Source organism: Anser brachyrhynchus (assembly GCF_964034855.1).
Source record: "Anser brachyrhynchus genome assembly, chromosome: 4".
NCBI lineage: Eukaryota > Metazoa > Chordata > Aves > Anseriformes > Anatidae > Anser > Anser brachyrhynchus.
Genome location: NC_137698.1, coordinates 10,039,080 through 10,052,896, shown reverse-complemented (window position 1 = coordinate 10,052,896; position 13,817 = coordinate 10,039,080). Strand labels below are relative to the sequence as shown.

At 38.3% G+C, this 13,817-nt stretch overlaps 1 protein-coding gene across 13 annotated transcripts in view; it reads left to right on the top strand.

Moving 5' to 3' along the window:
- GRID2 (glutamate ionotropic receptor delta type subunit 2) overlaps positions 1-13,817 on the top strand; it is an 800,504-nt gene that overhangs the window by 479,053 nt on the left and 307,634 nt on the right. For all 13 annotated transcript variants that reach the window (XM_080592187.1, XM_080592186.1, XM_080592181.1 and 10 more), the window contains one exon: positions 2,274-2,558. In XM_080592187.1, coding sequence (XP_080448313.1) covers positions 2,274-2,558 — 285 coding nt within the window. The remainder of the gene's footprint in view (positions 1-2,273; positions 2,559-13,817) is intronic.

The window sequence follows — 13,817 nt, the reverse complement described above, 5'->3', positions numbered from 1 at the left end:
CAGTTGAGTAAGCATCAGCTTGGAAATACAACCTCTAAGGAGGTAATAGTAAATAAAAAATAAATAATAAATAGTTTTGAATGGCAAGATACCCTTTTTCAGCATCTAACTCTGGGTATTGAATAGTCTCTAAGTGTACAGAAATAAGACCATTTGTGAGCATAATTAAGTGCATATTGCCCCAACCCAACACACACAGTGCTCATAAGCACATAATGGAAGAAAGAGCCAAAAAGCCAACTTCAGCCCTGAGGCTATTGTAATAAATATGGTGCAATGTCAAGAGGGAAGATTTTAAGCCTTTATTCGGTTTGCTTGCTGGTATTAGCATTTGGCCCTGTGGAGCTAAACGTTCCGTGCTGCTTTCTTCCCATTCACGTTTCAATAACATGTTTCACAAAAAGCGTGTTTCCCACTTCACAGTACTGTGAGTACACTGATTATGCTCAGTCTGAAGTACGCCTGCAAGTGTACATATTTCCAAGTGAATTTTGTAATGAGGTCCAACTGGTATATTTCTAAATGTTATATTTGAGATACTGGAAGGTCTTACTCCATATTTTATTGAAATGGATGGTATCGGGACCTTCTAAATTTTCACTGAACTAAAAGTAGGCTTTTGCAAAATCTAGTGTTGATTTTATTTATCTGTTGCTATCTAGCTGTAAGGGTATCTATTGACATACAAGTAGCTACAGGTATTTATCAATAGATAAATCAATATCAATAAAAATAGTTTCTCTGTCATGTGGTAGCATTCTTATTGGGATATGCAACCTAAATATTGCAATACTCTATGCAGAACTGTATCAGGAAAGAGATTCAGGATCTGCATAAACGCAGCTAGACAAGCCTGTTACCTCTGGTGAAAGTAGGGATTATGAGGAATGTAAACAAACAGCACACTAGGTGAATAGCTAATGAGATTGTTTTAAGGCGTTCTGAATATTAGAAACTTGTGATACACTGATACTTTTTGCCCATTTGTCACGTTGTAAATATTCTTATTGTGATCAATAAGTGTTTGCAGAGTAAAACATTACTCACTGTGAGTAAGAGCCATATGATATGAGACAACAGGTCTGATGCTAGTATATTTTTGTATTTTTAGGGAAATGTATTCTCACATGTGGGTTTCTTGTTTTTGCCTGCACCTGTTGTGTGCACAGAATATTCCTGCAAGATAAGCAATTGCACAGTTTTGTATTAGATTTGCATATGTAAATGCATATTACTCTTTACCATCCCATTACCTAATTTCCATGTGTAAATGCAGGTTAACTACACATGTAGCTTTGCCAGTGGCAAATTGAGTATTTCAAAATTTAGCCTTGGGTGTACTCTGGGGAATTATGCTACAAGCTTGTGTTGTTTCCTCATTCAAGCTCTCAGTTCTATTAGAAGCCCAACATAAACACTTGACTGTACTTTGTTTCACAGGGTAATGCTTCAAAATTACAGGCCTAATTATTATTAATTCTTTTGATATTTATTGATTGCATTAACATTAATCATGATAAACACCTCTGGTATTAATTTGGCTGTCATTTGTATAGTATTTCGCATTGCTTGCAACTCAGCCCTCATTAACTGGACCATTAGTTACAAGGTACTCCTTTTCATGTAAGCAACACCATGCCTTTCTTAAGGAAGTAAAAAGAATGAATGTGCATACTGTTCACTGAACTTTGAAAGCATTTTGTTTTACTCTTTTTTGTTTAAGGAAAAAAAAAACAAAAACAATATACCAAAAGGATAAGTTACATAAGATTGTTGTTTGCTTCTCTTAGAACCCAAAAGCAACTCTGTTTTAGCTTGGATAAGTTAACGTATGTAATCATATTCAGCTGTCTTCAAAAGTTGACAGCAAGGCTGGGCTGTTATTTCTTCAAGTTTTCTCTGTATAATGCAAAGATGATGTTCATAGAGCTGTTGTGCTAGACTTTGAAGAGTGCTTATCTCCTTGGGAAGTCATGTTAATTCAGCAGCTGTAATTTGCTCTTAATGTTCCTCAGAAGGTCCAGGGTAGGTCCCTTTTTGAAGAGAGAAATCATTTCTAGGCAAGGTAAACGGGGCGGTCTTTCAGCTTTCACCATAAGACAGCTCAAAGTGAATAGAGAATCTTCATGACTTTAGTGAATTACTCAATGTACAAAATTTTATCCGCATTTCACTTGGTTAAAACTGCCCAGTGTCTGCATTTCAACGGCAAAAATAGGCCCTATGCACTGAACTGCGCTCATCATCTTGAATACCTCTGTGTTTTCTTACAGCCTGTGACTTGATGAACCAAGGCATCCTGGCCCTTGTGAGCTCCATTGGCTGCACATCAGCGGGATCCCTGCAGTCACTGGCAGATGCCATGCACATCCCTCACCTCTTCATCCAGCGCTCGACGGCAGGAACACCAAGGAGCGGCTGCGGGCTCACCAGGAGCAACCGCAATGATGACTACACGCTATCTGTCCGCCCTCCTGTCTACTTGAATGATGTCATCTTGAGGGTGATCACGGAATATGCCTGGCAGAAATTCATCATTTTTTATGATAATGACTATGGTAAGCATTAGCCGGGCAATTTCTGTCAAATCCATAATACCACAGAAAGCAGTCACACTACATCTTTGTCTTCTACTAGAATGTTTTGCTTCTACACATTTATGGTTCTCTCAGCATTTCACATTACCTCAGAGAAATCTATTTCTAAAATCCATCAGTGTTTACAAGTTTATTTGATGACATCTTTGTTAGAGTTAGCTGATAAATGGAGAGCTTACCTGGCTTTCTATTCTGCTGGTGTTTGAAGTGTAAAAATTTTAGCATGTTTTCTTGTTTTTTGGAGTATATGAAAATACAAGGTGACAGTTCAAGAGATAACATGTAAGATTTTACATTCTGTAGAATTATTTCTTGTGTGGTGAATCTCTTGTGTTTTATGGGCTTACATTTGATGGTCAGAAGCTGAGGCAACAGTGAATGTAGGACAGAGACCTCAGCAAGAACAAGCTGCTATTTCTAAATGTGAAACTTGTAGAGAGAGCTACTGTAGAGCAAAGCACATGAAGAGGAGGGCTGGAGAAGACAATGTTCCTTCTTTTTTAAGTGCATTCAGTGTTCCTGAAATGTGCTGAATTGACAGTGGCTGTGTAATAGAGTAAGTGAGACACAGACGATGGCATCACAAGTTAGACTGTGCCATCCAGCTTGGTGATTCAGCCAAGTTCAGTCCAAATATCTTCTATTGCTGAGAGGAGAGCTAGACAGATTGCTGTAGAATAGATGTGTTATCTAACTAATTTTATGATCTTTTTCTATGGAAAATTGCTTTGAAACCAGACTGGTTTTCTTCAGACACATCCATTATTCATAAGTAATCATGACTTGTTTGGATGAACATTTCAAAACTTTATTTTCAAAGTTAAATCTTCAAGTTGTTGAAAAAAGCTCACTTCAGCGATTTGCTGTGCATAATAACTGGTTCATTCAGGTCAGGTGTTATTGAATTTTGTTCCTTGGCTACATAATAAATTCTTAAATTAGAAATATAAAAAATGATGAATAGGAGAATTCCTATTTATAACAAAGCAGCACCTAAAAGCACCAGCCATAGATCAGGAACATGCACACAAACCAAAAAGCTTGCAGAAGAGAGTATTTTTGTTTTATGCATCTAAGTACCAGTGTGTCTTTGAAGACGAACGTAGTTGTGCCAGATAAGATATCTTTTTGCATGTATTTGTTTTAAAAATCAAACTTTAATGATTTTTTTAAATAATTGTATTCATAAACACTAGTTTTAAATCACTCGAGTTTCATTCTTTTTAATTTGAGAATGCAGTTCAGACCCATGTCATTCTGTCCTTGATTTCTGGGTACAAATCCTGTTACGGTTTGTGTTATGTAATGCAAATGTCTGCCTGCAAGGAGTAAGTTTCAGACCAGTAGCTAATTTAGTGATGCATCTTCCCCAGATGTGACATGAGAGGAATAGTAAGTCTTCCCACCATCTTCTATGCTTTTCTGACTTCAGTAGACTACAAGAAATGCTGTGTTTATAGAATCATAGAATAGCTGAGTTGGATGAGATCCACAAGGATCATCGAGTCCAGCTCCTGGGTCCCCAAAGGACCACCCAAAAATCAGACCATGTATCTGAGAGTGTTGTCCAAACGCTTCTTAAACTCCAGCAGACTTGGTGCCATGACCACTTCCCTGGAGAGCCCGTTCCAGTGCCCAACCACCCTCTCAGTGAAGAACCTTTTCTCGATATCCTGTCTGAACCTCCCCTGTTGCAGCTTCAAGCTGTTCCCTCGGGTCCTGTCGCTGTCCCCAGAGAGCAGAGCTCAGCGTCTGCTCCTCTTGTGAGGGAGCTGCAGGCCGCCATGAGGCCTCCCCTCAGTCTGCTCTTCTCCAGGCTGAACAATCCAAGTGACTTCCTCATACATCTTCCCCTCTAGACCTTCTACCATCTTTGTTGCCCTCCTTTGGACACCCTCTAACAGCTTAGTATCTTTCTTATACTGTGGTGCCCCAAACTGCACACAGTGCTCAAGGCACAGCCACACCAGTGCAGAGCAGGGTGGGACAATCCCTTCCCTTGTCCAGCTAGCAGTGCCATTCTTGATGCACCCCTGGGTACGGCTGGCCCTCCTGGCCACCAAGGCACACTGCTGGCTCATGTTCAGCTTGCTGTTGACCAGAACCCTCAGATCCCTTTCTGCAGGGCTGCTCCCCAGCATCTCGTCCCTCCGTCTGTACGTATAACCAGGGTTGCCCCTTCCCAGGTGCAGAATTCAGCACTTGCTCTTGTTAAACTTCATATTGTTGGTGATTGCCCAGCTCTCCAATTTGTCCAGATCTCTCAGCAAGGTCTCACCACCCTTGGCAGAGTCAACAGCTTCCCCCAGTTTGGTATCATCCGCAAACTTGCTCAGAAAACCTTCAAGTCCTTCATCCAAATCGTATATGAAAACATTGAAGAGGACTGGTCCTAAAATGGAGTGCTGGGGAACCCCACTAGTGACAGGTCACCAGCATGATATAACCCCATTTACAAAAACCCTTTGGGCCCGACCTGTCAGCCAATTATTCACCCATCTTATTATGCTTTTATCTAACTGTGTTCTGCTCATTTTGTCCAGAAGGATACTGTGAGAGATATTATTGAAAGCATTACTGAAATCCAGAAAGATTACATCGACTGCCTTCCTTTGGTCAGCTAGCTAGCTGGGTGATCTTGTTGTAGAAGGAAATTAAGTTTGTTAAGTATGACCTTCCCCTAGTGAACCCATGTTGGCTCTGACCAATGACTGCATTGTCCTGTGTTTTTCAATACGTCCTAGAATAATCTCCATAATTTTACCAGGCACTGAAGTGAGACTGACAGGCCTGTAATTGCCAGGATCTTCCTTCTTGCTCTTCTTGAAAATTGGGACCACATTTGTCCATTTCTAGTTAACTGGGACCTCTCTCTGGATTCTCAAGACCACTGAAAAATATTATATTGAAATATTGAAAAATCTACTGAATATTGAAAAACCTCAGTGGCAGCATGTTCCCCTCGGAGCTCTGTCTGGGAGGCTGCATTGGTCGCAGTGGGTGCTGAGCTCCCGGAGGCCACGGCCTTCTAACAGGTGGATACCATCACTCCCTGTTCAAGCTGGCCAAGCTTCAGCATCCTTCCTGAGCACCCTGGCGTGTTGACCTCCTGATCGTTCACGCTCCCGAGGGGCTGCCTTTGTCAGACAGATGGGGGGTGCTCCTGGCTCTGCCCACATTTGTCTGCCACCCTTGCGAGGGCTGCCGGGTCCTGGCAGCTCCCTCGGCTGCCTCGATGCATGGAACCCCCTGCCCGCCACGATCACCTGCTCCACTGCAGAGCGTGTCTGCCCCGGAGCCGATCACCTCGGTGTCAGACTAGACAGATTGGTAAACTGACTCTAATTAGGGACTACGGTCATGTACATCAGGAAAAGGTGCAAAAAAAATCTGTATTTAGTATAGACTAAGCAGTCTGCTGCCTCCCCTCCAATTATTTGTGGGGCTTATTGTTTTGTTTTGTTTTTTTTTCTGTTTTTCTTGGACTTTCTTTTTCGTGGTTGGGATCCAATACTGTGAATAGAAACATATTAAATACAATTTGTTTTAATTTAATGTGTAACTCTATGTAGGGTTGTTATCTGTGCAAAGGCAAATGTTTTTTTAAATTGTGCTAACTCCCTGATTTGAAAAGCCATCCTAAGGCAACAAGCAGTTTCTATATTCTCATTATGCTTCCTTCAGTCTCTTTATACATTCTTACATTACTATTTCATTGAATATCTCCTCCTCCCTTTTTAATAAGGAACAAGAGAGCAGAAGTTTCAGATTACCATCTCTAACTCAAGGCCTCTTGTTATTCTCGTTACTATGAGACTTGTTCTCTGTCTCTTTCTTTCTGATAGTGTAATGTCTCTGTAATTCCTCACTACTGTGTTTCAGGTGAAATCATTAGGCTTGACATACTATTTCACCTGTTCTTAATTCTCCTAGCCAGTTTTTAATCTATGGCAGTAGTTTTCCTCGTACCTGGGATGATACTATTTTCATAGCGGTCCCTAGTGAGCAATCTTGCCAGGAGCTTATTATAAATCTTAACAAATTGTGTCATTTTTCTCCCCTTTTCCTGCTATTTTACTGATATATTCAAAGCATTTCCAGTATGTTAGCAGGCCACAGTTTTTCTTCACAGGTTCTGTATTGACCAAAGAGGGGCTTTCACAATGGGTGGGATGGAAAGCAAGGGCATAAAATGAGGAGCTGGAATCACTTGTTAATGGATTATAGTGTGGAGACATCTGAATTCAGTGTTCACTCTGCTTTGAGCAGGAGGTTGGACTACATGACCTTCTGAAATCCCATCCAACTCTAATTATTCAGTGACTGTGATGTTTAAGAAAGTAAGTTGTTGGGATGGGTCTATAGATATGAAATACTAAAAATAAATAAATAAATAAGCAAGCCCAGGATCAGTTTAGGTTTTATAAAAGCCAGTTGGTCCAAGAACCCTGAAAGAGCTTGGGTAAGGAAATGCTGGCTTCTGTGCCTGTTTTAGAAAGAAATCAAGACTAGGCATGCAGATACAGGACAGAGGCCCTGGGGGTGAAGCGTCCCAGTGGTCGATGTATCAGCACAGCAAAGTGTGGTTGCAGTTCCCTGCAGAAGCCACCAGTCCCATTCCTCACCTTGCCTGAGAGGATCTGCTGCAATACCTGATTTTTTTTCTTTCAGCTCATACAGACCTAGACTTGAGTGCTCGATGGAAGCTTTGCTCCCCTCAACTGCTTGCAGCAGTTACTATTAAACATTTTAATGTAACATTTAGTATTAAATATTAAAGTAGGTGGGAGACCAACACTTGCATTAGGATTAAATTCAAATCTTATGATAAGGAAGATATTGTTCATTTATTTAAAGCTAAATATATCATTCAGTCCTCTGCAGAACTGACACTTGTGCAAACAGACCTATTTCTTGCCCCAGTTGTTTTTTTTTTTTTTTTTTTTTTGCATATAGTGATCTTTCCTTTTCAAGGTAGAAAGCGTAACATTAAATGATGTCTCCATAGCACTAAATAGCACTTGAGAAGTAATGGGAATATAGATTTGATGTGTTAATCCTTTAATTTTTCTCATTGTTCCTACCTTTTTATGAGTTAGAAAATGTGAACATGCTGTTGGCTTGGTTCTGGCAACAAGAAGAGTTTCATTAAGAAATCATTTCTCAGTGATTCGATTTAACAATTTATTACAAAATACTTTAGTTGTATTGCTGAAATTATTTCCAGTAATATTTTTGATATATGAAAAAAATGTGTTTCATATTTACAGTAAATTTTCCTAGAGTAAAATTATGCTCATGTCCAAAGTAAGTAACTGTGATAAACCAGATCCCTTGCACCTTTAAAAGAGGCTGATTTGTGTGTCAATATATAAATATTGTAGTTCCTTAATCCTATGAATTGAATTGCTTTTGATTTTTATCTTGCAGTCTGTCGTAGATTCTTTTTCACTATCAGGGAGTTAGAGTATTATTTATAGCTGGAAATGTGTCTTTCTGCAGGGCAGAGTGTTATTTGCTGGATGTTATCCTTTTGTAAAAATGCCAGATTCTTTTTGAATAGCAGTAGACAAGTATATTCAGTTTTAACATTTTAACACTTCTTCCAGCTAAATGCTAGAAGATTCAAGTACACTTAAAAGTGCCTTTACCAACAGAGAAAGTCAGTCTTTGGAGGAAGCAATTATTTCAGTAACTCATAGCCAGCTGGATGTTACAGAAGGCATGCAGAAATGCATTTCTGGAATAATTGACACCTAATTTTTTAACTGATAGATATTTTTTTCAAGTAAAATTCTAGTTAGGTTGGTTATTTAAACACACACATGCATACCTCTTGATAACAGTAAAAATAAATATGTCTCTACTTTACATAGTTAAGCTAACTAAAAGAATTTAGTAAAGCCTTTGTCCTTTGTCTGGGATAGAGTCTTGCCAGTAACAAATGAAGGGCTAATGCAGAAGCATAGTAAGTGAGAGAAGAGATGAAAAAGAGAACATTTTACCTTAAGCAGGCTTAGGTGGAGTTTATTTGTATTTCATTTATTACAATTGTATCTTTGCCTTTAGCGTATAACCTCAGATAAACTTGTAAAACTCAGAATGAGTTGAGTCTCTTTCCCCACATTCTTGCTGTCTGCTTGGGATGATCTAGATCAAATTCCAGTGAATTTAGTGCAGTTAGTCCCCTTCTATTCAGAATGTATTGTTCCTTGAAGTAAAACAAGATAAAGGCCTGCCCAGAACATGAAATCTGATTTTGTTTAAAAAAATTTCATATGAGGATATTAAAAGTGTTCCAGGACAATCATGTGCTTCTGCAAATACCATTAAAGACAGGGTTTTTTTCACAGTTAAAGACTAAGTGGAATGAAATGCAACAAAATTCTCCAGTAGATTGATGTCTTTCTCAACCTGCTATTAAAATTACTGTCTACACAGTATGTACAAGCCATTTTTACTTCATTTAAGCAGCCATATTAGCTTCTACTCTTTTAGTTCTAACTGCTCATCTCAAGTGGTAGGATCACTGTGCTGCAGAAGGTAGCTCTGCATCTCCCTCTTTCAAATGTAGGGAATGGACAGAGAGATTTAGCCTCTGGACTCATCCCTAGGACCATCAACAGCCTTTTCAGTAAAGGCACTTTCAGAGAAGATAATTTAAGTGTATAACTTATACCTCTGGAAATCATTAAGTTTAGATTTGTGAGAAGAGCCACTGACATCTGTAAATATTTTGATCAAGTTGTTACATCCTTATTTTATACTCTCAAGTCCACATTGAGTTTGTAACAGTAAATAATGCAAATCCTGGCTCACTACAGACATGCATCTGCTATGGCCAGTTCCTAAATATTAACCTGAAAAAGACTCTTACACATTCAAGGTGTTAAATCACAGAGGGAAACAAATGAAATAATTGTTTGAGATCTGAATGTGAGCACCCAGGCTATATGAGCAGAGTAATTTACCCAGAATACTAGCATATCGTTGATTTTTTATTTTTTTTTATTTGTGTGGTGTATCAACAAGGGGCAAGCTTTTTCTATTCAAGTCTTGCTCTTCAGGCAGTTTACAGCTCACTGTATATTCCAGGAATATGTAGATACTTTCCTATAGTAGTAAATTTTTTATGAAGAAACCAGTCAATCACTGCAAGAACATAATTGTGAATTTTGTGCAATTTACAGTGTAGGTATCTCCACATTTCTAAGATAAAAGTGAGAAAGTCTAGCTGTTTGAAAACATTTATTTTTAATGTTTTGTTAGTGCCAAAGCAGATAGAAAGATTCTGCACTTTATCTAGAAAGGTTAGGGGAATAAGATTGTTTCTTGGGAATTAATTTTGCCTTATTTCCTATTCTCTTTTTTTGTAGTGGTAGTAATATTTTAAAATCTTTCTGTATTTTATATGCAAGAAAAAAGTTTTGAAACCCACTTCTCCGTCCAAATTTCTGGCCTAACCTTATGTTTTTCTACCCAGTGTACCTTCAATATTCAAGCATTGTCATTGATTTACATCATATTAACTGCGTATATTTGGCAGTGGATATTTACCAGTCACTAAGGTGGTAATTTAATTTTAACTTCTGCAAAGAAAAAAAAAATAGGGCTGCTATGAGGCAGATTTACTGTGTGAGGGAGGTTAAAGGAGGCAGTCCTGTAGCAAGTGGAGGTTGAAGAAATAATTGAAAACTGCTGGAAGGAAAGGAAGGAGGTTAGCAGCAGAAAAGACTTAGAGGAAGCTCTCACAGAAACTTCCATATGGATTTATCCTCTTAGTCCTCAGCATATGCAGGGGGTTCAGATTATTTGTGCACTGGGGAGGGCACAGTGAGGTGCCTGCTCACATGAGTAAAAAGATGTCTCAAGCTCAGTCTGATAGAGGATTTGGGGGAAAGTCCCAAAATAAAAAACAAGCTCAGGGAGGAGAGCAGTAAGATCTGTAGATACTGAGGATGCTCGCCTAAATAAAGAGCTCTGTGAAACTGTGAATTTAAACGAGAGCATTCCCCCCAACCCTGCCCAAGCAGGCTGGTTGATCCCAGCCCAATTTATTAAATTGGGTGCAGTGGGATAGCATGGGAGTACAGTTCTTTAAAGATCCCGAAAAAGGAATGGGGAAGGCTGAGCTGGGTGCAGAGAAGGTTGTTAAAGGGATGATATTCTGCGCTGAAGTCCACCTGCAGGTATGGGCCCTGGATTCCAAGTATCTCCTTTGAGAACCTATAAAGCAAATAATTTCATTGTCACTTGCCTGCATAAACGTTTTCCAGAAAGAAATAAATGATGACCACAGACAAAGATGTGCTTGCAACCATAACATTTTCAAATCATTTAAAGTTTTAATGCAAGTTTAATAAAGATTCATAAAAGAATCACACTCTCCTTAATCGATTGCAAATGCTCATAATTACCCTGAGGCTGTTTTCAGCTGCCTGATGACTATAATATTCTCAAGTCTGTCTCCAGACAGTCTTAAAACTGTTTATTACTCATCTGGCTCTTTGCCAAGATCCTGTACTCATTTACTTCACTGTGCCTCAATAAACATATAATTAATTCAAGCTTCTTATTGAACTTTTTTCTTTTTGGATTAGTATGTATTATGTCATCCAGATAAGGAAAGGAACATGTATTTTTCATCCATGTAACTGTAATGTGTCAATTACATTGCAAGTTGGCAGCTGTTTGTGAGAACTCGTGTAATATTTTGCATTTGCTGTTTGACATACCACTGGAAATCGAATATATATTTTGGTTGTCCCTAAAATTATTTAACTTTTGAGTTAATTGAATTACTCTGTAATATTTCTCCAGTGGAACATTAGCCATGCTCTTGCTTTTTACCTTGATAATAGTTGGGGAAACACATTCCAGGAGCTATGAGTGAATATGTAGAAAGCTAAGAAAGGATTATTATTTGATCAAGTTGATTTCCTTTAAGATGGAATAAATCTGACTCTCAAAGGCTTGACCTAAGCACTTTCTGTGTTGTGTTAATAAGAAAGGAAGATCAAGTTTTTGTTTCTAGAATTTCAGTGCTGAGCTCAAAATCGAACTGTAGATGTTTTCCTAATATCTGTGTAATGTCTCCCTAAATGATATGTTACCTAGAGGTTTTGCAGATGTGTGAGATTTCATTTGGGTACGTGCTGACTGCAAGCTTCAAAAAAGAAAAGTGACATTGTAATACTATTTGGATTTGGAAGACTATCTGAGTACCTCATTCTTGTACTGATCTCCACTGCTATTAGCTAAGTGTTTTTCAAGTTTAAATACAATTTTAGTATCTTTTGAAAAGTATTCAAATTGAGCTTGTAAGTGGATATTTTGGCAGCTAAATAAATGGGCAGTTTTCAAAAGAGGAAACCCTTGATCAGAGTATTTTGCATGCTGATGAAATTATACCACCATTAGAAAAAAGGCATGAGTTAGTCATAATGATGTAATAAAAGTCAGGTGGGTTCATAAATTGAAAAGAAAATTTCTCTGACACAGTTTTAACTGGTCAAGAAAAATTGGAAAAGGCTAGAAATGATTCATTGCAGTATTTGTAAATCTTATTTTTATCTGTATTGTGGCTTGCGTTCTTCACATTGCCAGTCCATTCATAACGCATTCCTGTGCCCATAGAGTAAACTTTTAATCAACTGAAAAAATTATTGAGGAGCAGATTGATGCTCAGTCAGAGAACAACTTGTCTAGAGTAAGATTATCGTACACACTGTCATGTTTATTCTATGACCAGGAAGGGATGCAAGGACAGTCACTTTGCTGTTCCCTGCCACTTCCTTGGACAGAGATGCATGGTACCTCACACTTCTGAAAACCAACAAGGTGTTCTGAGCACCTACAGGGAGAGCTAGTATATCATACACAGAAGTATAGATTGCTGTTAAATAATGGTGTGTATCTAGGCATAGAGCTGTGTTGTACAGCTGTGTGGGATATAAGTACAATTTTTCAAGTTTGGCATAATGTCTAAGAGGAGAGTAAATGCTGAAGATAAACAGCACTAGGTTCTAAGCTGTTATCTTTGCAGGCAACAGATGGGAAAAATTTATTTCTCTGCAAGATGTTTTACTCAATGAAAACTACTAGAGGCCTTTTGGAAATCTCTAATGTAGTCAAAAAGAATTTGATCGAAGAGGTAGAAAGCGGGTTATACAGTCAAAAGTATGTGATTGTAGAATTTATTGGCTTGTCAGCCTCCATGAGTGAGGGTTGATCACAATCTGGCTCCCTTTCTATTTTCAAAAACCTAAGGTAGCAGCTGATACTCTTAAGGATTAGTTCTAGCTTCAATTTTATTTATCTATTTTATCCTTTTTTTTTTTTTTCTTTCTTCCCAGTTATAAAGCTTAGAAACTCAAATGAAAAATCTTGTCAGTCATCACTAAGGTTGGAAACTTAAGTCTTGCAGGATTTGAAAACTACGAAAGTTAGCATCTCTCCTGCAATATTGGTTTGGCTTCTTGAGATTGTCTGTATTGATTTTCCTTATTTGAAGTGTAATCTTTAATAACTGAAGTATGCCATGAAACAAAAAGAAACTAATGTGAATGGCATAGTCGGAGGATCCTTTAAAAAAAGGATTTCGTAGACATTTCAGTAGTGCCACAATAGTTCATTTCAAACAACAAAATTAGTGTTACATGCTCTTCTTATGGTTTGATGTGGAAATACATTTAGAAAAACCAATACAGTGGTTTTTTTTCTTCCTTTTTCTCAACTGAATTATATTAAGAAATTTGAAACATATTTTATGCCTTTTTTTGTATGTGTGAAATTTCAGAAAGTTGCAAGTGAGAGAGGAAGAAAGTCACTCTTACCATTTATACATTTTCAGTTTTCCCTGAGAAATACAATCTCTACTTGTTATGTTCCCAAATTTTTGATAATATAAATTCCACCTGTAATTAGGCATTTGAGCTTAAACGTATTTATAATGAGTTGGAACTAGTGCTCAGTTCCCAAATACGGATAAAAAGCAATGAGAGTGCTATGTTAGGTGTTGTGGGTTTACGTGGCAAGGTTTTGGTAGCAGGGTGGCTTCTGTGAGAAGAATCCAGAAGCTTCCTCATGTTAGATAAGGGCACCGCCGCTGACCAGAGCTGGGCCAATAAGCGATGATGTTTGCACCTCTGTGAGAGCAGATTTAAGAAAGGGGAAAAAAATCTGCTGCTACGCAGCAGCTGGGAGAGTGAGAGGAGTGAG